General features: G+C 57.0%; 1 protein-coding gene across 1 annotated transcript in view; it reads left to right on the top strand.

The window, feature by feature from the left end:
• Window positions 1-1,339: 1,339 nt before the first annotated feature.
• The window catches only part of EPHA8 (EPH receptor A8), a 36,009-nt gene continuing 11,615 nt past the window's right edge, over window positions 1,340-25,733 (top strand). The window contains exons 1-4 of the mRNA XM_055397644.2: window positions 1,340-1,433; window positions 6,731-6,795; window positions 13,329-13,992; window positions 21,966-22,121. Coding sequence (XP_055253619.1) covers window positions 1,340-1,433; window positions 6,731-6,795; window positions 13,329-13,992; window positions 21,966-22,121 — 979 coding nt within the window. The remainder of the gene's footprint in view (window positions 1,434-6,730; window positions 6,796-13,328; window positions 13,993-21,965; window positions 22,122-25,733) is intronic.

The raw sequence follows: 25,733 nt of genomic DNA on the forward strand, positions 1-25,733 counted from the left end.
AATGATGGCCTTTGTGTGCTTCGGTTTTCTTAGCTGCACCTCCCCTGCAGGGCTGTGTGAGGCTTAAAGTAGAGCAAGTTTATAAAATGCCTAAAGCAGGGTCTACGACGCCGCATGGACTCCCCAAATGGCCTTTATCATCCTGTGTATCCTCCAGCCATGGGTCCGATTCTTCCCCAGGGAGCAGAAGAGTGGGAATACATTCAGAGGGTGCTGAGCAGCAGATGGAAGGCAGAGGTAGAGGCGGAACTTGCCCTGGTGGGCACACACTTGCTGGCCAGCCCCCAGGACTCAGATCTCTGCTTCCCAGACAGTTTGGCCCACCAGGTGCTCCCGGGGAGAGAGTCAGCTTCAGGAGGGAGCCCCTTCTCCGGTCCTTCCCCCACAGACTGCAGCCCCCCTCCCCCCCCAGGAGGCGATCCCTAATCCTGGGCCTGGAGCTGGAGTGGGAAGGTCAAGGGAGGAGAAGCCGGGAATGGTAACCGCCTTCAGCCAAGCTGGCCACCTGGCTGTGTGCCTCTCGGATGGCCGGGCACCTTACCTGGGTCCTTGCATATAATTTCACATCCAATCTAGGACACAGACCCTCTTATCCCTGTTCTACAGGCATGGACCTTGAGACTCAGGGAGGTTTCGAAACTTACTCAAAGCCAGCCCTGAAACGTGGGTCGGATCCTTGAGCGCTGAGCTCATGATCACGGCGCTCTAAGGCCTCACCTAAATTCGGGGTGCCCAGTCATTGGGGGTGGGGCAGGGGAGAGCATTTTTAACTAAAAGCGCCCGTGAGTTTGTCTCTGAGCCGGTGTCTGAGCCTCCGTCCGTGAACTAGTGTGTGCACATCACCGCGCGCGAGGCAGTTGTTGAGGGGTGCGTGTGCCTGAGGGTCACGTGCGTGAGTGAGCGTGTCCGTGTCCATCCACGCAGGGCCTCCCCCCCACCGGTGGGTCTGTGTGCTGCCGGGCGTCCGGACCCCAGGTTGGGTGAGCGGCGGCTGGGTCCACGCGGGGCGCGGGGTGAAGGCGGGGGCGCCAGCGTGCGCACGTGGGGCGGGCGGCCGTGTAGGCGGGTCGCTGTCCGCGGTGCGGGCTCCGCGGCCCCCGCGCCCGCCTCGGTGCTGATTGGCTCGGCGCCGCCGTGACAGGCCGGCCCCCGCCCGGGGCGGCGGCGGCGGCGGCGGCGGCGGCAGGGGCGGGCGCGGGTGCCCGCGTGTGCGCTGCGAGCCGGCGTGTGCGCCGGTGTGTGCGCCCGGCCGCCGGGTGTGCGGGAGAGCGGGGAGCGCGCTGACGCGCGGGCGGCCGCGGCCGAGCCCAGGGTGCGCGGCGCCCCCGCCCGCCCGGCCATGGCCCCCGCCCGGGGCCGCCTGGCCCCCGCGCTCTGGGTCGTCACGGCCGCGGCGGCGGCGGCCACCTGCGTGTCCGCGGCGCGCGGCGAAGGTGAGCGGCGGCGGCTGGCGGGGCGGGAGCGGCCGCGGGGCCGGGGGCGCGGCGCGCGCGGCAGAGCGAGCCGGCCGGGAGGCTCAACTTCCTTCCCCTCCACCCCAGCGCCCGGGGCTGGGATCCTTGGGTCTGGGTGGGGAGGGCTGGCACCGTGAGAGACCCGGGGTCAGGGGACGGGGCGCCGGGGACAGGGCTGGGGGCAGAGGGACCCGAGGGCGTGAGGGTGAGGGACAGGGGGGCGGGACTCAGGGGTTCGGAGCTGGGGACGGGGAATTGAGGCTCGGACACTGGGGATGAGGGGACGGGACCGGAGCACGGAAGGCAAGAGAAGCGATGTAGGGGAGAGAGGGGACGGGGCGGGGACGGGGTAGGTGCAGGGGACAGAGGGACCCAGGATGCAGGGTGGGTTCAGAGGGCTGAGGAGAAGCGGCGGCGTCTAGGGATGGGGACCAGGAAGGGAGGCAGGAGGCCCAGAGAACAGGACCGGGTTTGGGGGAAGACGGGCGTGAAGGGCAGGGAATGAGGGTCTCGGAAGTGGGCTGGGGTGGGGGGCGGAAGGACAGCAGCAGCCAGGGACTGCCTGCCCGAGGGGAAGCAGCTTCGGTGGGCGCTGGGGAGAAGGGGCCCGGGAGGAAGGGGCTGAGCAGGCTGCAGACAAACTGAGGCGGGCAAGGCCGGGAGGGCTGGGTCTTGTCCAGGGACAAGGCTGGGGAAGTCCGGTCACTCTGGGGGACACAGGATGAGGGTGTGGGCTGAGCAGTAGAGACCGAAAGGATCTGGGAGGGGATAAGGGAAGCCGGGAGGGGGCATCTATCAGGCTTCCCTAACACCTCGGGCTGCACACCTATGTGAACGTGTGTGTACACACACACACACACACACACACTCACCCCTTAGTCTACCAGGCACCCCAGGTCCAGCTCAGGACGCTGCCCTGGTTTCTGCTTCTCACCCGACCCCTGCCCTGGACCCCCTCTCCTCTTGCAGCTCTGCCAGGAGGAGGCCTGACCTGGGGCTCTGTGCAAATCCTAGGGTTCACAGCCTGGCTCCAGAGCTGCGTCCTCAGCCTGGCAGGATGAACTCCCAGATTCCAGGGAGCTCCAGAGCCGGTGTTCCTCATCCATGCTCAGACACACCGCCAAGCCACCCCTCACACACGAGCAGCTCACAGAGACGCAGTCGTACCCACAACCACACATGTACCAGCAGCCACATGTTGGGATTCACACACAGAGACCCAGGCCCGCAGAGACGTGTGTGCATGGACAGCCCCCACACCTCTATAGTCAGATGCACAGAAATGCAGCCAGTGCACACGTGCATGCATGTTCATGTAAAGATTCATGCGTGTGAAAATATGCACATCGTGGGCAGACACCACATATACGAAAAGACCCTCAAACTCGCATTCGTGTCCCTAGAAATGCATGTGCACAGCACCAACGCATACAGATGTACATAAAGTCGACCTCCAGTGAAACAGGGGCCACGCAGGAAGCAGGGACAATAGCAAGGGAGCTGAGGGGTGAGCAGGGAAGAGGTGAGCAGGGAAAGGGTGAATAGGGAAGGGGACACAAGGGGCCTGGGAGGTCTGGGAACTGTGACCCAAGGACACAGTTTCCTCCGGGTTGGATGGGGAGAAGGCAGCAGTTTCTTTGCCCAGCGGGATTCTGAGGGGCCAACAGCGAGTGCCTGGACATTGGGTGGTGCAGCCTCAACTCCGTGATTCAACCCTCTTCTTTGAGGAGGACCCAGCAGCCTCCAGAATGCCAGATTGGCAAACCCCAGATCCGCCTAGGAGGGGACTTTGACCTGGCTCCCGAGCAGAGGGCAGACCGTTTTGGCCTGGGAGAGAGGCTGTGTCTGGGGAGGGGCAACAGTTGGAGAAGAGGCGAGGTCACCAGGAGAGGAAGGGGGGATGTCTGTCAGGGGTGGGAGGGAGGCCGGCAGGCCTGGTGCCAGGGCCCGGCCACACCTATTTGATCGCAGCAGGGCACCCCTGCCTGGGCACAGGTTACCCACACAGGTCCGAAAATCCTGAGTGGAGACCTGGGGCCTGGTTCCACGTAGGACAGCCAGGAATCTGTGCGCTGGTGCAGGGCCAGGACCGGCCAGAGGAGACTGTGGGAACTCAGGGAGGGGACTCTTTTCCCAGTGGGGGTCCTGCAAAGGTGACAGTTCCCCCAGGCTACCCAAGTGCCCCTCTGCCAGGTCCCTCACAGGGCTGGGGACGGGCCTGCACCTGCAGAGATGCCCCCGAACCCCATCAGGCTCAAAGCCCCTTATCACTCTCTGATGTGGATTATCCACCAATTTGGGGTGATCTCCGAGGCATTCACATCCCAGCTGACATCCCTTGGCCACCCCGAATTCTCCAGCCTCACCACCATGTGTTGTGTCCTCCGGGAATGTAAATCAATTTAAGTATTAGTCTCAGCGAAATGGAATAGGGGAAGGTGATGGCGCGGGAGGAAAAAAAAGAAATCGCATAATACCTTCCTCAGTCAAACAGGAAAGGCTTAGGAATTATCTGTGCTTCTCAGAGCAGGGGAGGGACCCGTCTGATCCCCCAGAACAGGCCGGCAGGTAGGCCTGGGAGGGACGCCTGCAGACATCTGGCTGGAGAAAACTGAGGCACAGAAGGGTTAAGTGGTTGCTTCCCTGAAGGCCCTGAGAGACCGAGTGTCCAGTTTTCCCGTTTGCAAGTGGGGAGATGGGCCCAGAGAGGGGCATTGACTTCCCAGGGGTCACACAGACCTATAGTCCAGCAGTGCAAGAGGGCAGAGAAAGCCCGGCCCTGGTGAGCCGAAGCATTGGCCTCTCCAAGGGGACTCAGGCCCCAGCAGGAGGGGCCTGGCCCTGGACTTGCCCTCCAGCCCTGTGAGACCTCCTGTGGGCCCCTCCTGTAAGAGACCCTCTGTGTCCCCCCCCAGAGAAGGGGACAGGACATGGGGAAGAGGGGGACAGAGAGAGAGGCAGGGAGGGGATGGACGGAAGCCAGTCTGGAAGGAATTGGAACAAGCAGCCTTAGAATCTGGTCGCTCTTCCTGAATCCAACAGAATCGACTTTTGATTTATCTTTGGATTATCTGAGCTGCCCCCTTGGCTGACAGATCACGAATCAGCTGCAGATGTGGTTGGGGATTCCCAGCGGGGAGGGAAGGGCCTGGAAAGTGGGGGTCCTCAGGCCTCTGCCTCTAGAGTCAGGGTGTTCAGGGGGAGAAGTCCCAGCAGCCCCTGGGTGGGCACAGGTCTGAGTTGTATCTGGGCGGTGCTGGCCCAGGGGCCCGTGAGGTGGGGCGGGGGGGCCCACAGGTCCCTGTCTGCCCCCTGTACTCCCCAAACTCGGCCCCACTGGTCTGGGGGAAACTGCAGTGCAGCCCCTCCCCCGCCCACCCGCCAGCAGGAGGAGAGAGCTCCTGACCCAGTTTTCTCGCCATTGACGGGGAGGGAGGGAGGGAGGTGGGAAGGCTTCTTTGCCTGCTGCCCTGGCGTGGGGCCGGTTCGGCTCGTGGAAGGGCGATCCCCCTGCAGACGTTGCCTCCATTCCCTGGTCCCGACCCCTCCCGCCCCCAAGGGGGATCCCAAGCCAGAGCTCAGAAGGCCCTCCCTGGCTCAGCAAGTCCTTTTTCCAGCTGGCCTCTGGAGCCCCCCCACCGACGCTGGGTGGGGAGAGTGAGGGGAGGAAGAAAATCAATGCAGGAGAGCATCCTCACTCCCAACATTTCCTGAGGACACTTGTCTCCATCACTGAGGGGCAGGCGCAGAGCTGTGCGAATCTCAGGCCGAAGGACAGCACCCACCCTCTCTTCGGGAAAGTTCCAGGAGCGCCCGTTTTAACCCTCTGCGACCGGCCTGAGTTAGCAGATGGGGTTGGTTGGAAGCCCGTGGTTGCTGGCTGGGAGAGGTGGGTAGATAGAAGAGACAGGGAAATAAAAGCTGTGAGACTTAGAGCCCAACTCCTTTCATCAGATAGATCGAAGGCAGCAGGGGCCCAGAGAGGTGAAGGGACTTACCCCAGGACACACAGCAGCTAGAGACAATGCTGGAATTCAAGTCCTGATTTCTTCCCAGTTTAGTGCATCTTTATCACCTTAAAGTGAGTGACACTCACTACTCCTCGGTACCAAGAGAGAGGCAGGAGGGCCAGGATTTAGGGAACAGGAACCAGCTTTGGTAAGGCATTGGGTCCAGGCGTTGCGGTTTACTGTTGCCCACCCTTGTGTATCATCATCCCCATTTTACAGATGAGGAAATTGAGGTTCAGTGAAGTGCAGGTCACCCGCTACCAAGTAGCTGTACTGAGATGTGAGTCCAGCAGTGTCAGGTTCTAAAAGCAGGTTTTTTTCTCTTCGCTGTCCTTGGTACTTTGCAGGGTCCCCTTTGGGGGTCTGGCTTAGAGGAAACTTGCCTTTCGGGCTAGCACTCCTTTCTCTACCACTGTGACAACCCAGAGATTCTGCTCCTTGGGCTCAAGCTGCCGGGGCTGGGGGCTTTGTCTGTGGTGCTTTGGGTGCCAGCGCAGCAGTCACACCTGCAGAGCTCTAGGCACCGTCCTGGTCTTCCCTGAGGCTCAGTGTTTTCATCTGGGAAATGGGCAGAGGAGCGAGTGGGCCACGGATGAGGCATTGCAGGCTCCCATAGCAAAGCCCAGCACGCAGTACACGCTCCCGCGAGGCAGCGCTTCCTCCTCCAAGGCCCGAGGACCTGCTTGGTGAGAGGTGCCCTCAGGGACCCTGGTAACGGGAAAGCTGGGTCCAGTCCTCTGGATGGAGGTTTGACCTACAGTGCAAACATCGGTGGGTGCTTTGGAATGCCACCATGTCCTGTGAGTGGCCCAGGGTCAGGTCATGTTCACAGCCCCCTGTAAGGCAGGCATCACCATCACCCCATTTTACAGGGGAGGAAGTGGGGGTTCAGGGATGGAGGAAACGCGCTCAGGGACACACAGCTCCCAACTGGCAGAGCTGTGATTCAGATCTAGACCTTCCAGACCGCTAAGCCCAGACCTCTGGTGTCTCCCTACACCCCCAATCGAGGCAGCCTAGCACTCGGGGTAGCTGAGTCTTCCAGGAGATGAGAAGATTATATTTTGTGGTGGTGGAGGAAGGCTTCAGAAAAGAGTAAGAACTTGAACTGAGCCTTGAAGGCCAGGGAGGTGAGAAAAGACCCAGAAACCGGAGCTGGAGTGTTCGGGGCTGAGAGCAGACCATTGTGGCCAGGCCACCTTGATCCTGGGGGACTGGGAAGGGGGTGCCCAGGGATCTGATGTGCTCTTGTCTTCTTTTCTGCAGTGAATTTGCTGGACACGTCCACCATCCACGGGGACTGGGGCTGGCTCACGTACCCGGCTCACGGGGTGAGTGATGGACAGTGGGGCCAGTGCTGTCCCTCTGTGAACAGAGAGACTGTGACGTCCAGTTCTTATCATCAGGCAGATCAAAAGGAAGCAGAGGCCACGAGAGGTGAAGGGACTTACCCAAGGACGCACAGCAGTCAGAGACAGAGCTTGCTGACTTCTTAAATTTAGCACATGCAGACTTTTGAAATTCCAGAACCAAGTCCGGGGCCGGCTCCCCCTTCTTCCAGTCTGAGGCCTGGATGTGGTATCCTTACGTCTGTGTCCCAGGCCCATCTGGCCTCCATGGTGATGCTGGGCTCAGCCCATTAGATCCCTGTACTCACAGGCAACTCCCTTCCGCCCTCCCGGGGAGTTGGCACGGTAACCCCGAGTGTCCAGAGCCAAGGATGCACTGCCCAGTCCCCCCGATTCTCTTAAATCTCAGGGGGGCAGGACGGTAAGGCCAAAGCAAGTCCATGAGCTTGGTGTGGTTGGGCCCCACCATCCACAAGCTGAGTGTCCTTGGGTCACCATTTCATCTCCCTGAGTCTCAGTTTCCCTGTCTGTAGAATGGGATGAACATGTGGCAACCTCATGGGGATTGCTGGGACGGTGAAGGGAGATGACACGTGGTCTTGGCACCATGCCTGGCACAGGATAGGCCTTCATTAAATGTATTATTATCATTATCATTAGTGTGTATTAAGGCTATATCTCACATAAATTTCCTCCTATAAACATGATCAGAAACACGCACACCCCCACCATAGACACAAACACGTCTGGTACCCACAACTTTTTTCGTGAACACGTCTCCGTGGCTCCGGAGACGGAGTGATAATAATATTAATGATGACAATGCCACTGAGCTGAGTTTTGAGTGTTTCTCTACTTTGGAGTAAGACTGTGATCTGGGCTGTCTGAGGGCTGTAACTGGGGTCAGGACAATCCCGGCTCCTCTGTCTCCGGGGTTCTGGTCTGAGTCTGCTGTCATCGGCTCCCATGCACCAGACTTCAGGGAGTTGAAGGGGCAGACCAGGGTCCCTGAGACCCAGGAGGGACCCCTTCTCTACCTCAGCACGTCAGCCCTGCCTGAAGACAAAGGCTGGGCCTGGGGGGTAAGCCTCTTCCCTTGAGGGGCTCGTCTGGGTGTCCCACGTGGCTGTCTCCCGGGGTGCTCGTGCGTGTGAAGGGCTTTGGTGCAGGAAACCTGCTCTGCCATTGGCAGGGGCTGACCCAAGAGGAGGTGACTGCCTGGCTGTGGGCTGGGTCAGTGTCTCCCCTGAGACTCAGCAGCTGGGCAGGAATGGACCTGAAGCCTTGGTTGGCACTGGGTGTCTCTGTCCCACTCAGAGCTGAGGACTTGGTTTTTAGGGTAACAAGAAGTGGGAAGGGTTTTAAGCAGTGGGGGTTGGTGAGAAATATGACTGGACTTGTGTTTTGGGCAATAGCTCTGGTGATGTAAGGTTCTTTTGTTTGCTGGATGCTGTGAAGAGTGGCTCGGGGAATTTCCTGTTGGTCCACTGGTTAGGACTCTGCGTTTTCACTGCCAAAGGTACAGGTTCAATACCTGGTCGGGGAACTAAAGATTGTGCAAGCTGTATGGCGTGGCAAAAAACAAACAAACAAAACCCCCTAAAAAAAGAGTGATTCACAGTTACTCAATTTGCTTGAGAATTAGAACAAATAATTTATATTCACATAAAGTGAAGTCGCTCAGTCATGTCCAACTCTTTGCGACCCTGTGGAGTATAGCCTACCAGGTTCCTCCATCCATGGGATTTTCCAGGCAAGAGTACTGGAGTGGGTCGCCATTTCGTTCTCCAGAGGATCTTCCCGACCCAGGGATCAAAACCAGGTCTCCCACATTGTAGGCAGACTCTTTACTGTCTGAACTACCAGGGAAGTCACCTAGCTCTTAACAGTTTGTGGACATTATCTCGTTTAATCACCACTACTAATCCTGCAGGTGGTACAGCCATCCCATTTCACAGATGAGGAAGCTGAGGCTCAGAGCAGTGAGAAAAATCTTTCCACCATCAGGCAGGTTTCAAGTGATGGATGCGCCCTCAGATCTTTCTGGGCCTGGAGCTCTCACTGAGTCCCTGTGCCACCTTGTGAAGGGCTGGGGACCGATTCTGCATCATTTACTGAAACAGGGGACCACCTCCCATCAGCACAGGGCCTGGAGATGGGGCTTGCCCAGAGGAGAGCGAAAGCCAGATGAGATCTCTGGATCTTGAACCTGTGCCAGGCTGGCAGGTGAAACGTGCAGGTGCCCACGTCCAGGGAGTCTGGGGAGGGGCCTGGGAATCTTTTGTTGAATAAGTTTGTAGCTGGATGGGGGTTGACGGCCCCTGTGGTTCCATCCATCCTTTCTGATTCTGGAGTCTGTTAAGCACCCTGGGTACAAGGGTCATCCGTGACTGTCTCCAGCCTCACCAAGTTATCAGACCGTCAGGCAGGCCACACAGCCTAGAGCCAGCGGTGCTGGGTCTAGACAAGCCGGTGCTCTGAAGCCTCTAATCAGCGTGACTCAGGCCAGTCCCTTTACCTCGCCTCCACCTCCTCGTTTATAACACAAGGATGATCACAGAACCTGCTCCCTGCAGTTGTCATCTGAGAGATGATGCAGGAAAAGGACATTGTACCAGCAAGAAGCCAGATGCTCTGAGAGGTTAAGCGTCTCTGCTAAGATCTGGGGAGTCTGGCCCCAGAACTCATGCTTCTAACCAGGCTGCTCCCCACTCTTTGGACCCTTCCTTCCACGCACTGGGTTGTGCTCCACCTCATCTGGTAAATTAACAGTCACTCGTGAATTTTCCTTTTTATTGTCTCTTGATCCTCACCAGCCCCTGGAGTAGATGAAAGGGGCAGGCGTTAACTACCTCAGTTTACCTATGAGAAGTCCAAAGCTCAGAGAGGGAATGTGATCTGCCCAGGGATGCACAGCTGGTTTGCTGCTTTCGGCTCCTGGAAGGGGACAGAGTTCCATAGGGATAGTGGGGGTTGGGGGGGTCGGTATGTGCCAGGGGCCAGAGAGGCAGCTGGGGTGGGCATGGCACCCGGCATGGAGTGAGGGTGCCCCAGGTAGAGAACAGGGCTGATTCTGCCCTTGTACCACCCGCCAGGAATTTGTGCCACTCTTCCGTGTTTGCGGCAGCCCCTGAGGCTAAGCCAGGCCTTTGGCCCTGCTCGGGCAGCTGGAGCAGACTGGGATTGAGCTGATTAATTTATCCGGGTCCCTGGCAGGAAACAGACAGTGAGCAGCTGGCTGGCTCTTTGGTGCTCCATTAATTGTGACAATGACTTTAACCCCAGATGTGACGCAGTGCTGCCCAGAGCCCCGGCTGCCAAGCAGGGTGCGGCGTGGGGGTCCTTCTTGGGGTGGGGGGTGTGCAGGAGGCATGCAGTGTTTCAGGTGAGGCTGGCGTGCCCTAGTCTGCTTCCCCAGGGGTCCCTGGAGGCAGGCACAGTGGGGCTGGGATGATGGCAGTCCAGCATCATGTCAGTCCCCTTCTGGGCCAGGCCCAAGCTAAGCACCGGGCAGTTTTCTTTTCCGTTCATCCTCTCAAGTCTCACTGAAGTGGGGCCTTTCTGAGCCCCTCTTACAGATAAGGGGGCTGGAGATTGAGACCATATAGCTAACCAAGATGAAGTCAGATCGAAGGGCTTTTGTCAGGCAGGGAAGACTCGGGATGCCCCAGATCCCCACTCTAGTGCTTGTGGGACAGCTCAGGACCCTGCAGATTCTCAGAGCACAGTGAGGAGTGGTCTTTGCTTCCTCCCCGCTCCTCCCAAACTGTCCTCCTCTCCCCAACCCCTGCTTAAGCAATAGGGTCCCGAGTTCAAAGACAATACCCCCAGGGGCCCAAGAGAGATCACGGCCCTGCAACTCTGGTGCACCCGGGACAGCGGCCCCAGAGCCTATCTCCTCCGTCCGCCCATGGCTCCCAGCCCCTCCTCAGAACCCTGAGGAGTCCACTGAACTCAGCCCAACAGCGACCACTCCTGGCCGGGCAGCATTCTGCCGTTAAGGAAGCTGGGGCCCAGAGAGGCGTGGCCATTTGCCTAAGGCCACACAGCCAGTTGAAACTGAACCCAGGCCTCTTGACTTCTGTTTCATTTCTCAACGCTGTGTCTTCAGCATGGCTCTTCTGTGCCCAGACTGGGCTTGCTGAGCATTGCTGGCCCTTACCAGCCTCTGCTGGGACTCTTCCCTCCCGCCCCTGCAGGAAGGGCCAGCCTCAGCCCTGCAGGAGGTTTTGCCACACTCTGAATGGCCACACCCTTTGTGTGTCACCCTCCACACTTTATCTGTGAGAATGTGAAGAGGCTTGCGGGGAGAGAGTATTTCTTGTGCAATTCTTTTTATTAGTTCAGTTCAGTCACTCAGTCGTGTGCGACCCCAGGGACTGCAGCACACCAGGCCTCCCTGTCCATCACCAACTCCCGGAGTTTACCCAAACTCATGTCCATCGAGTCGGTGATGCCATCCAACCATCTCCTCCTCTGTCGTCCCTTCCCCTCCTGCGGCAAAATACACTTCATAACATTTACCATCTTAGCCATTTGTAAGCCTCCAGTTCAGTGGCATTAAGTCCGTTCACATTGTTATGTGACCGTCACCCCTGTCCATCTCCAGAATGCTTTCCTCTTCCCAGACTGAGATTCTGTATCCATTAAACTATAATAACTCCCGTGACCCTCTTGCCTCAGCCCCTGGTAAGTACCTGTGCACTTTCTGTCTGTAAGGGCCTCATACAAGTGGATGCACAGGACTTGTCCTTTCGTGTGGGGTTCATTTCACGCAGCATAAGGTCCTCAAGGTTCCCCCGTGTCGCAGCGCGTGTCAGGGATTCCCGGTGCCCCGCTGTATCAGTACACACATTTTGTTTGTCCATTTGTCCCCTGAGGGACATTTGAGTTTCCACCTTCGGGCTGTGGTAAGCACGGGTGTGCAAACCTCTGATTGTGTCCCTGCTTTTGTTTCTTTGGGGTGCACACCAGAAGAGGAACTTGTGGTAATTCTGTGTTTAATTTCTTGTCACTGTTTTCCACAGTGGCCGTGCCAGTTAACGTTCCCACTAGCAACACCCACGGTTCCAGTTTCTCCACATCCTCACCAACCCTTGGTATTTTCCGTTGCTTTGATAATAGCTAGTGGGTGTGATGTGGTGTCTCACTGTGGTTTTGATTTGAGTTCGGCTTCCCTGGTGGCTCAGAGGTTGAAGCGTCTGCCTGCAACATGGGAGACCTGGGTTCGATCCCTGGGTCGGGAAGATCACCTGGAGAAGGAAATGGCAACCCACCCCATTATTCTTGCCTGGAGAATCCTGTGGACGGAGGAGCCTGGTGGGCTACAGTCTATGGGGTCGCAAAGAGTCGGACACGACTGAGCGACTTCACTTTCAATGCTTAGTGACGCTAAGCATCTTTCCACAAGCTCTTTAGCCATCTGTATATCTTCTTTAGAGAAAAGTCTACTCAAGTCCCTTGCCCGTTTTCTGATGAGGTCTGTCGGTTTTTTGTCAGTTGTAGAGTTCTTTATATGTTCTGGATGCTAAGCCCATATCACATATGTGGTTTGCAGGTATTTTCTTCCATTCTGTGCGTTGCCTTTTCACACTGTTGATTGTGTCAGTGATGGTCACTGGTTTACCTCTGAATCAGTGACGCCTGGCCAGCACCTGACACAGAAGTGATCATACTCAACTTCCCCGCATCCTGGTACCCCCTTGCATGGGACCCAGGGCAGCCCGTGGTGGGGGCAGAGGGAACATCACACACAGCAAGGCAGAGGAAGTCCATCCATCAGACAGTCACTCAACAAGCACCAGTTCAGGGGGTGCTGCTGAAGGACTTGAGGCCAGGGTATGACATAGCTTCATGCAATTAAAAAGATCTTTCTGGCAGCTGATATGAAAACTGGACCAGTGGGCTCACTGACTTCCCCATGCAAGTCACCCCACTCTGGGAGTGACTGAGTGGCTGTGTAGAAGCGAGGTCAGAGATTTGTGGTTTGGGCATCAGTTCCAGTCCTGCATCATCACTCACTAGCTATGTGACCCCAGACACACGGCTCTAGGTCTGAACCCCTCGGTTCTGCATCTGTGAAAAGGCAACAGATAACGCTTCCCCAGAATATCCCCGGTGGCTCAGACAGTAAAGAATCTGCCTGCAGTGCAGGAGACAGAAGAGACACAGGTTTGATCCCTGGGTCAGGAAGATCCCCTAGAGAAGGGAATGGCAACCCACTCCAGTACTCTTGCCTGGAGAATCCCATGGACAGAGGAGCCTGGTGGGCTATAGTCCATGGGGTCACAAAGAGTCGGACACAACTGAGTGACTAATGACGCTTCCCCTAACCTCGTTTGTAGGGTGCTTAGCCTCTTGATGGCTGACAGTCCACTGGAAGGTCAGCCCATGGAGGCTGGAGGACGTTCAGTCTTCTTTCCCAGACCTCCCCTAGCACCGTGCACGTGGCTTGTGGCAAGAGAGGGCCAGCCGCTGCCTCTCGTTTCAGCTGGCTGTGGTCTCTCTGCCCGCAGTGGGACTCCATCAACGAGGTGGACGAGACCTTCCAGCCCATCCACACGTACCAGGTGTGCAACGTCATGAGCCCCAACCAGAACAACTGGCTGCGGACCAGCTGGGTGCCCCGTGACGGCGCCCGGCGTGTCTACGCCGAGATCAAGTTCACCCTGCGGGACTGCAACAGCATGCCCGGAGTGCTGGGCACCTGCAAGGAGACCTTCAACCTCTACTACCTGGAGTCGGACCGCGACCTGGGCGCCAGCACGCAGGAGAGCCAGTTCCTCAAAATCGACACCGTCGCGGCCGACGAGAGCTTCACGGGGGCCGACCTGGGCGTGCGCCGCCTCAAGCTCAACACAGAGGTGCGCGGCGTGGGGCCGCTCAGCAAGCGCGGCTTCTACCTGGCCTTCCAGGACATCGGCGCCTGCCTGGCCATCCTGTCCCTCCGCATCTACTACAAGAAGTGCCCCACCATGGTGCGAAACCTGGCCGCCTTCTCGGAGGCGGTGACGGGGGCCGACTCCTCCTCGCTGGTGGAGGTGCGGGGCCAGTGCGTGCGGCACTCCGAGGAGCGGGACACGCCCAAGATGTACTGCAGCGCCGAGGGCGAGTGGCTGGTGCCCATCGGCAAGTGCGTGTGCAGCGCGGGCTTCGAGGAGCGGCGGGACGCCTGCGTGGGTGAGCGCGCCTCTGCGCAGCTGGGCTCAGTCCGGCGGGGCTGGTGGGGGTGGGGGCGGCGGGCAGGGTTGGCACAGTGGGCAGGTGTCTGGGTGGTGCACACGGCACCTGGGAGCATGCATGAAGCCCCAGTGTTCCTGTGCCCCCAGGCCTCCCGTGTGTGCGCTCTATGTGTCTTGCCGGGAGGGAAAAACACCACGGCCGGGTAGATCCTCCGTGGGTGTTATGGAGAGCTCCATCTCTGGGCACCTGTGTGACTGGGGTATACTACTGGGTACATACCCGTGTTAGGGAACAGTGATGGAACCTACCACAGCCGTCACTATTCTAAGCGCTTTTCACGTATGAACGCATTTAATCCCCAAAGCTACCCAGTGAAATAGGAGCTTTTATTACCCTGGCTTTAAAGATGAGGATGCTGAAGCCCAGAGAGACAAAGTAACTTCCCCAAGGTCACACAGCTGGGAATTCAACAGAGCTGTGATTTGAATTCAGAAGTCTGGCTCCAGAGTCCAGACTCAGAACCACTGAACTGCGGCCCTATTGAGGAGGGGGTGTCGATTGGAATCTGGGCTCGGGGTGAATGCATGCGTGGCGTACAGAGGCATTGTGAAGCTAGGCGGGCAGGGACAGCTTCCAGGTTGCGTTGGGTGTGTCACAGTCTGCCCGCGCAAGTGGAACTTAGCTAGAGATGTGGGGGAGGGGACAGCTGAGAGCAGCTGGGTCTTGAAATAGCACCTGTTCCCACAGGTGGTTGGTGCCGGGGTTCCCGTGTCGCAGACCAGCTCAGGGCCCAGAGTCCAGGCTGTGTGTGTCTGTGTGTGTGTGTGTGTGGTCAGCAGACATGCTTCTTGGATCGGTGCAGCCAGGCACCCCGACAGCCCAGGAACCCCGGGAGGGCTGGTGAGTTCACACAGCTGATGCCTCAGCTGTTACTGGTCTTGGCCTGGCTGCCCTCTGCCGTCCCTTGATCTCCCCAGGGGCTGGACACATGTCAGTCCAGCCACTCAGTCCAGCCTGGTGAAGCCTGCCATGGGGACTACTGGTTCTCCTGGGGAAGGAGATGTTCCTGGGCGGGGATCAGAGAGACCAGGGCCTGTCCCCCAGACAGCCTCAGGGAAGACTGGGATGGGGCCCTGAAAGACACTCAGAATATCTTCAAAGCCCTTAGCTGCTGCTACACAGGCCCTGGGACCACAGTTAGAGGGACCCTCAGGCCTTTCAGCACCATGCCTCTGTCCTAGCCAGCAGGAAGGCCGCTTGGTGCTCACAGGAGCAGGACACAGGCTGACTGTTTCAGATGATGCTCAAGGTAGCTTCAGAGACCACCCCAGTCCACTTTAGGAACTGTCTTGCCCCAGGAACTCCAGGACCAGATTCTTCCGTCCAGCTCCCAGGCCCTTTCTGGCCCTTCTCTGGGGCTGTCTGATTTCCTTGTGCATGTGGGCTAAGTCACTTCCATTATGTCCAGCTCTTTGCGACCCTATAGTCTGTAGCCTGCCAGGCTCCTCTGTCCATGGGGTTCTCCAGGCAAGAATACTGGGGAGGGCTGCTGTGCCCTCCTCCAGGGGATCTTTCCAACCTAGGGATCAAACCAATGTCTTTCATATCTCCTGCATTAGCAGGTGGGTTCTTTACCACGAGTTCCATCTGTGAAGCCCTTAAATCTTTTTTTACCCTGCTGACTGCTATAAGTTCACTCTCCTGGACCCTAAACTCCAAAGCACCTTCTGTGACATTTGCCTGTTTCCGGATTTGTTCTACCTTCTGTGGCCTAGTTTGCCAGGCTCCCCAAACCTCCAGCCTCTCCCGATTCCTTCACAGACATCCCTGTACTTCTCAACTTCCCGCTGGGTAGCAGTAGCAACAAACATTCCTATTGCCGTTACAGCTTCCAAGGGGATTCCTAGGACATCAGTTCATTGGCTCATTGTAGCAAGGCAGGTATTACAATTCCGTTTTACAGATGGGGAAACTGAGCCCCAAGAGGTCAAGTCCCGCTTAGGTCTCACAACCGATGAGGGGTGGAACTGAGCCTGAGTCAGGTCTGTCTCGCTCTGAGCTACTGTAGGCTTTTCACCTGTCCCTGGCCCATCCTGACTGCATTCCATGCTAGACCCGGTTCCCTGCTGCTGCTAAGTCGCTTCAGTCATGTCCGACCCACAGCTGGCAGCCCACCAGGCACCCCCGTCCCTGGGATTCTCCAGGCAAGAACACTGGAGTGGGTTGCCATTTCCTTCTCTAGTGCATGAAAGTGAAAAGTGAAAGTGAAATCGCTCAGGCATGTTCGAATCTTAGAGACCCCGTGGACTGCAGCCCACCAGGCTCCTCTGTCCATGGGATTTTCCAGGCAAGAACACTGGAGTGGGTTGCCATTTCCTTCTCCAATGCATGAAAGTGAAAAGTGAATGTGAAGTCGCTCAGTCATGTCTGACCCTTAGCGACCCCATGGACTGCAGCCCATCAGGCTCCTCCATCCTTGGGACTTTCCAGGCAAGAGTACTGGAGTGGGGTGCCAGTGCCTTCTCTGAGACCCAGTTCCCAACATCCCCTTATTCTGATGGGGATAATAAAATCTCTTAGAGATGAGTTTTCAAGTGTTCGCTATGTGCCAGGCACTTAAATGAGCACCTCATACAGCTCATGTCAGTAACTCATCCATGCATTAGGGATAGAGGCACAGGTCATCCCTGTCTCCAGGGAGTTCACAGTCCTCAAAGCTAGGTATTGTATACCCATCTCACAGATGGGGAAAACTGAGTCCCCTCAACTTAAGTAGCAGAGTAGGGATCTGATCCCGTTTTTTCTCACTCCAGAGCCCTAAACAGCTTCCTCTGTCCACAAAGCCCTCTGCAAAACCTTGCTTCCCACCTCCCTGGGGTAACATTAAAACAGTTTGTAACCAGGACTATATCAGCTGTAATAGTCAGGTGGGCCAGCCTGTGGATACCTGTTCAAGGTCAGCTGTCCCCAACCCTGGACTGAGCCAGAGCGAACACCAGGTCACTTGTTTGTCCAGCATGCATCCTTGCCCTTCGAGGGAGACTGACTCCGGGGTAGGGGCCTCACTCAGAGGTACTGCTCCAGCTCCTTTTTTGGTGGAGATGGGAAGTGAAGCCCGGAGAGGGAATGCATCTTGCCCAAGGACCCACAGCATGTCAAGGGCAGGAGTCCTGGTGAAAACCCCAAGACTTGAGCAGCTGGACATCCCCAGAGCTGGGAGAGGTCAAGGCCACTCCCATTTCCTCACACTGCTGGCACATTAATAAAAAATAATAAAGTAATGCTAAAGCAGGGTTAGGGAATTTCAGCCTGTTTTGATTTTTACATTTAAATCACAATACAACATAATTATGCCAGTTGCAAGATAATTACAGGTTTTATAAAAAAATATTAATTCATCGTGCACTGCAGGCAGTGGGGTTTGGGGACAGGATGCCGGTTTTAAATCACACGGGTAAAGACGTTTCTCAACCCTGTCGGTGGGCGTGTGCGGTGTCTGCTGACCTCCTTTGAAGAAGCAGCGCAGGTGCAAACTGAGGTGCTCGCCTAATGGGAGCACCGCCGGCAGCCCTGTGGGGGCCCAAGGACCCCCACCCACTCCAGTGGGTAGCCCGCTAACTGGGGGAGCTAGGGGCCGAAAAGGAGCTGGGCACAGACTGGGCGTGCCTTTGCTGATCTACTTGAGATGACCTCAGAGCTACAGCCCTGACCCAGCCTGAGCGGGACCTCCAGAGACCCATGGGGCCCTGGCCTTCTCCATTGGGCAGTTCTCTCTGAGCAAACAGGGCTGGGCGAGGGGGTCCCGGCCTCCTCTGACCGAGTGCCCCTCCACCTTATTTCTAGTGACAGGAGAAGGGACCTGGATCTTGAGGGCCGCCAGTTTCATGGCGACAGCTGTCAGGCTCCTGTCTCAGTGATCTCACCCTCGTGGCTCCCCTTAGGGTGGCCAGGCAGCCATCGATTTTACAGAGACGACAGTAAAGCCCAGGAGAGGGGACCAGCCCAATCACGTGGCTTTTTAGAAGCCTTCCTGAGACCACGTTTGGGCCACAGGGACCCACGGAAGCACGTCAGAGCCGGGCAGAGCTAGTACAGTTTACCAGTGGGGAAAAGCGGGCCCATAGAGGCCAAGTGACCATCCCGAGAGCGCACAGCTAGCAGCAGTTGATTGAATCCCAAATCTCCCAAGCTTCTAGCCAGAAAACTCCCCACACCACCCAATCCCTGACCCAGTGACCTTCCCCCCACCACCCACGTGGCTGCGCCCCCCTACCCTGAATCCAGAGAGTGGGAGGGCCTCTCAGAACATCACCCAACACAGCCACCGCCCAGAGTCCCAAGTCCCTAGCACCGTCCTTTCTGCCACCTGGATGCAGAGTATAAGCCACCCTCTGCGGCCCTAATCATCTTTCTATAAATATCAGAGCATCTCATTTCGAAGGGGCAGCATGAACAACGAGCTCCTTTGCCTTCCTGACTGTGTTTAAAATCTGATTTAGAATTAATTTCCTTTGGTCGGCCACCGGCAGACACCTTATTTGTCAAATCTCAAGCTCTTCGCAGGGGAGAGGAGAGAGGTGGCCGGGGCCCCTGGCAGCTGCCAGCCTGACAGGCGGCCTGGGCAAGGTGCCCTCGGCAGGGGCGGGAGCCCCTCCTGGCCCACGGCCGACACTGGGCACCGCAGATGCCGGAAGCGCCCTGGGTCGGCGGGCCCCAGCCCAGAGCCGCTCCATCTGTCTCGGCCATTAATTCCCGGCTCTGCCTCCAGGTCTCCGGGCTCCCCGAGGCCTGGTGATTAGTATTCTTATTAAAGATTATTTTATTTTCATTGAGCGGATTAATCTAGCCTTGACACTTTATAGCCATATGGGTATTAGCCAAGCGTGAGAGAACCACCCACCGGTGGACTGGTGGGATGGCGGAGCTGCCTCTAAGCCGAGGCCGGGTGTTGAGAGGCTGGTGGGGGAAAGGGCCCGGCTCCAGAGGCTCCCCCCTACCCGGGTTTGCATCCTGGCTCAGCTGGGAGCCTGGGGCGAGGCCCTCAAGCTCCCCTGAGCTTCTGTTTCCTCTCTGCTAAACAGATGTATTCACGCCCACTAAGTAGAGTGATAGTAACAAGTGCCGGGCACTGCGCGGGTGTGAATTCATGTGTATTCACTCCTGTCATTCTCGCAGCAGCCCTTGGAGGTGGGAACTATTCTTATCCCCATTTTCCAGATGGAGACACTGAGGCCCAGCAACTTGCCCAGCGTCACTAAGCCTCGGGGAGGGAGGGGACTGGATGAGCAAAGGAACCCAGCAGGTAGCCTGCTCCTGAGTTCCTGCTCTTGACGGAGGACCCGCTGAACTCTGAATGGTCTGGGTCTCCGAACACAAAGGCTGTCCTGGGGTGCTTCCTCAGTGCCACATGTCACATGGAGATGTCACACTGCACGTGGACTGGTCTGCCCCTCACTGCTCAGAAAGCTTCCTGAAAGCAGCGTTAGCTCTTGTCTCCGATCCATCGCAGAAACTTGGTAAATGTGGGTGAAGGAGCAGACGAGAGACAGAATGAGCAGGCTGTTCCCACGACATTAATCGATATGGATCCGATGATTCCAGTGTGATAGAACATCATTTAGCTCACCAACAGATTGGATAAATATTTGCTGGCAAAGTGTAAAGACTGTTTCCTCTGCCTGCTTCCTGGGCTCAGAAGGACGCTCTTGGGTTGTGCCCCAGAACTGGGCCTCCTGGGGGGCTCCTGGGAAGAGGAGGCAAGGTCACAAGATGTCAGCTAGGAGCCCCCCACAACTCCAAGCTCCTGGCCCCGAGTCTGGGGCCTCCCCAGGGGCCAGGGAAGAGGTCTCAAAACTGAAGCACGTTCTCCCCAACTCCCCAGGCTTCTGGCTTCACAGTCTCTTGAGTCTGGGAAGCAACTTGAGGACATCATCATGTCTCCTGATTGCGGGTTTCCTCCCAAGTTTGTAGAATTTTACAAATTAACTGGAGTTTAGCTATTATAATCAAGAGATACAATCAAATCAAATGAAGCTTCTCTCAAGCCCAGACAGGACTCAGCAGAGAGAGAGCCCAGTGTCTCCTGACGGTCCCTGTTTGAAAGCATTCAGTTCCACAGGTGGAGCTGGGAGCTGCCTGTCGGGGTGGCATTTGGTCCTCTTGAGCTCCTGGGGTCTGTCTCTGCCCAGAGCAGATAATGGAAGGATTAGCTCACTTTGAAGATGCCCACCAGTGTTGACAGCTCTACGCTGGGCCAGACCCTAGGAACTCTGAGATGAATAAGGCCCTACTCAGAGAGATCATCTGCCCTCAAGGAGAGAGAGTCAGATACGCAGATGAAAAAAACAGCCGTGGTGTTGCAGGGATGCAAAGACAGAGAGGGGAGTGGTCGCGTCTGTGTGTGTGCGCGTGTGTGTGTGTGTGTCCAGCAAGGCTGCATCAAAGGCACAGTGAAAAGGAATTTTGAAAGAATCTGACAGGGAGACGAAGGAGAATGAGTACGGTATGTGCAAAGGCCCTGAGGCGTGGAGTACAGACGCCAGCCGGTCCTCTAGTTCGACCTGAGAAAGGCGGGCATGGGAGGTCGCACTGACGGGGGCTTCCAGGGGGTTTTGAATGCCAGGCTTTATTGTTGAGGCCACGGGGAGCCTGCGAGAGTTTGGACCGGCAGTGTCACTCGAGAGCCCCCCAACACACTCATCTGCGCTCCCTGTACGGGTGACTCGTTCTTGGGGCAGGTCGCTCTGCCCACCATTTACCCTCTGCCACATCCTCGGCTTTTATTTTCTTCTGGAAATGATCACAGCTTCTTTTACTGAGTCTTCCCCACCTTGAAAAAGGCCAGCTTCTTGAGGGCAGAGACCACGTGGACCTTGTTCAAGGCTGTGTCTCTGGCGCCCAGATCAGAGCCTGGTGTAGACGAGGTGCTCCTGGAAATGCGCAGAAGGAATGGGGTGGGCTGGGGCTGGGGCAGCGGGGCTGGGGGCTGCTTGGCCGTCAGGGCAGAGACGCGTGGTGGGTGAGGCGGGGGCTGGAGAGAGGGTCAGATGCGAGACGCGTCAGTCCCAGCCGCGGCGACGGTGACGCAGGCTCTGGGAACGTCAGGAGCCCGCAGTTCCCTGACGGTCGGCGTCGCTTGGGGCACTTGTAAGACGCAGCTTCCCAGGCCACCCCCTGGTCTCCCAACTCGGTGACTGTGATGGGGCCAGGGTCTGTGCTTTCATACGGATGCTTCCATGTCTGTCCATGTCTGGGGGCCTCTGGTCTCATCACACGTCTTTTCCAGCCATGTTTCACGCCCACCCCCATTCCCTGGCTGGCTTTCTTGTTCCCCCTCCCCATGCAGGACCAATTCCTGGGGTTTTTTTTGGCCCTTCTTGGGTTCTTCCCTGGTGGCTCAGGTGGTAAAGTGTCTGCCTACAATGCGGCAGAGCTGGGTTCAATCCCTGGGTCGGGAAGGTCTCCTACAGAAGGAAATGGCAACCCACTCTGGGATTCTTGCCTGGAAAATCCCATGGACAGAGGAGCCTGGTAGGCTACAGTCCATGGGGTTGCAGAGTCAGACAGGACTGAGCAACTTCAACGTTGTCTCACTTTCTTTGGATTCGTAGCCGTGGCCCCTGCCCCCGAGGCTGGTGGTGCCTGTGAAGGACAAAACCTGGGAGCCTGGGCAGGAGGGGTCGTTGGAGATGAGGGGCGTTCAGAGGGCTTTCTTCCTGAGCCAACTGTGGGGCTGCTTCTTAGGTGTCAGGGCCTCAACTCCAGCTCTGCCCCTGCCTTGCTGTGCAATCCTGTGTAAGTCCCGGCCACCTCTGAGCGTCAGTCCCTGCACCTTCAGGTGGGAATAGGAAAGGGGTGATGCTGAAGGTCTGGACCACTGTCCCTTGGGGAGCCCGGGGCCTGAGAGCCCCGTCCCTGAGGCCCGTCAGCAGGGCCCCGCTGGCTTACCTGAGGCCACCTTCTCTCCACAGCCTGTGAGCTGGGCTTCTACAAGTCGGCCCCCGGGGACCAGCTCTGCGCCCGCTGCCCTCCCCACAGCCACTCTGCGGCTCCTGCCGCCCAGGCCTGCCGCTGCGACCTGAGCTACTACCGGGCGGCACTGGACCCGCCGTCTGCCGCCTGCACCAGTGAGTACCACCCTGTGGCCCCAGAGACCAAGACCCCGTGCCCCCAGGGAGCCAGGTCTCTGCAGGTGACTCTCTTGGGCCAGGGATCGGTCTGGGCCTGGGGGTAACTCCAACCCTTCCACAATGGCCTTGACCTCTCTGGGCCCCCAGCTTCTTGCCATCGGTCACCTGCCATCTCTCCAGGGAAATCTTGCCTTTCCTCTCTCGGTCTGTCCTGTCTGCTGCGAAGGGCAGACCAAGAGCTGGACTTCTCCCTTTCCAACACCGGGTGACCATGGTCATCTTCTGACCCAGTGGTCATGCCAGTGTCCTGGGGGCCAGGGTGGGCAGGCGGTGTGGAGGGGGTTGCCCCTGAGGCAACGCATGTATCAGAAGATGCCCCCCATCAATGATGACCCTGATGCACTGGTAGGAGCTCCTGAGTTCTAGGAGCTGCTATTGTGTGTGGGAGACAGAAGATGCCTGCATAGAGTGTGAGCTGGTCAAGTGCTTGTGCCCCTGGGTGTGCAGTGCACACATGTGTGTGCATCTGGATACCTGCAGTGGCCTCCTGAGTCCCCGTGGAGCTCTGTGAGCTCGGCGTGAGCACACCTGGCCAGCCAGGGAGACGTGTGCCTGGAGAGCACGTGCGCATACCCGTACATGGGGGCATGCCGAGGGACCCGGACCCCAGGCGCGCAGGGCTGCATGGCTGTCAGTGTTTCTGCCAATGCAGCACCTCACCAGCTTCCTGGTCTCCTCCACCCTCACCCGGAGGGGCCTGGCACCCCCAGCCCAGCTGGGAGGAGCTGCAGCCAGCTCAGCCACACCCCGCTTTGCCCGCCCTGGGCTCCTGGGACAGAGTGAGGGGGGCCTGACCTGGTGCTGAGGAGCTTTGCCCTAAAATTTACCCCCCAGTGTGAACTCCGTGTCCCCTGCCCCCTGCCTCCATCCCCACTCAGCCCCAGGTCCCCTGCAGAGGCTGGTGAGGGCCCAGGTGTGCTCATATACCACACACACACACCCACTCATATACCATACACCCACACCACACACACACACACACACACACTCATATACCATACACCCACACCACACACACACACACTCATATACCATACACCCGCACCACACACACACACACACACTCATATACCATACACCCACACCACACACACACATTCATATACCATACACCCACACCACACACACACACACTCACACACTCATATACCATACACCCACACCACACACACACACACTCACACACTCATATACCATACACCCACACCACACACACACACACACTCATATACCATACACCCGCACCACACACACACACACACACACACACACTCATATACCATACACCCACACCACACACACACTCATAAACCATACACCCACACCACACACACACACAGACACAGTCATACCATACACCCACACCACACACACACTCATATACCATACACCCACACCACACACACACGCACGCACACCAGGTGTACTCAGATACCGTACACACACACACTCATATACCACCCCCCCACACCACCACCCCCACACACACACGCACACACATATACCATACACCCACACCACACACACACACATATACCATACACCCACACCACACACACACACACACACCCCCACACCACCACCCCCACACCACACACACACACAATCATATACCATACACCCACACCACACACACACACTCATATACCATACACCCACACTCATATACCATACACCCACACCACACACACACACATATACCATACACCCACACCACACACACACACACACACACCCACACCACCACCCCCACACCACACACACACACAATCATATACCATACACCCACACCACACACACACACTCATATACCATACACCCACACTCATATACCATACACCCACACCACACACACACTCATATACCATACACCCACACTCATATACCATACACCCACACCACACACACACATATACCATACACCCACACCACACACACACACACACACACCCACACCACCACCCCCACACCACACACACACACAATCATATACCATACACCCACACCACACACCCACACTCATATACCATACACCCACACCACACACACACTCATATACCATACACCCACACTCATATACCATACACCCACACCACACACATACACATATACCATACACCCACACCACACACACACACACACCCCCACACCACCACCCCCACACCACACACACACACAATCATATACCATACACCCACACCACACACACACACTCATATACCATACACCCACACTCATATACCATACACCCACACCACACACACACACTCATATACCATACACCCACACTCATATACCATACACCCACACCACACACATACACATATACCATACACCCACACCACACACACACACACACCCCCACACCACCACCCCCACACCACACACACACACACTCATATACCATACACCGACACCACACACACACACTCATATACCATACACCCACACTCATATACCATACACCCACACTCATATACCATACACCCACACCACACACACACTCATATACCATACACCCACACTCATATACCATACACCCACACCACACACACACTCATATACCATACACCCACACTCATATACCATACACCCACACCACACACACACACATATACCATACACCCACACCACACACACACACACACACACCCACACCACCACCCCCACACCACACACACACACAATCATATACCATACACCCACACCACACACACACACTCATATACCATACACCCACACTCATATACCATACACCCACACCACACACACACTCATATACCATACACCCACACTCATATACCATACACCCACACCACACACACACACACACACCCCCACACCACCACCCCCACACCACACACACACACAATCATATACCATACACCCACACCACACACACACACTCATATACCATACACCCACACTCATATACCATACACCCACACCACACACACACTCATATACCATACACCCACACTCATATACCATACACCCACACCACACACACACACGCACGCACACCAGGTATACTCAGATACCGTACACACACACACACACACTCATATACCACACCCCCACACCACCACCCCACACACACACGCACACACACGCCCTCCACTATCCTCCCCAGACCTCCTGTCCCTTTGCCCCTGGGACACCTGCAGGCGCAGAGAGGAAGGCGAGGGACACGGAGGCCGCTGTGGGCGCCTCAGGCCGGGTGAGCCCGGCTCTCGCTCGTGGACGTTGCGCTCAGCTGGCTGGACCACGATCTCTCCCCAGACCCACGATGCAGTGCCCTCCACTACTAGGAATGTTAAGCTTGCCAAAGGCTAGACTTCTGCCGTCCATACCCTGATGATTCGAAGGTTTCTCTGTGATTCTGAGATTCTGTTTTCTTAAAATCTAAGATTCCCTGTTTGGGATTCTGAGAGTTGAAATTCTGAGCCTCGGGGGTCTCCATTACCCCCACCGCCTCTGTTCAAACCCCCACCCCCGGGACCCTAGCCCAGCCCCCAGCCCCCGGCCCCACCCCTTTCCTCAGTATCC

This window comes from Moschus berezovskii, chromosome 2 (assembly GCF_049115385.1).
Source record: "Moschus berezovskii isolate FMDL1 chromosome 2, NW_MosBer_1.0, whole genome shotgun sequence".
NCBI lineage: Eukaryota > Metazoa > Chordata > Mammalia > Artiodactyla > Moschidae > Moschus > Moschus berezovskii.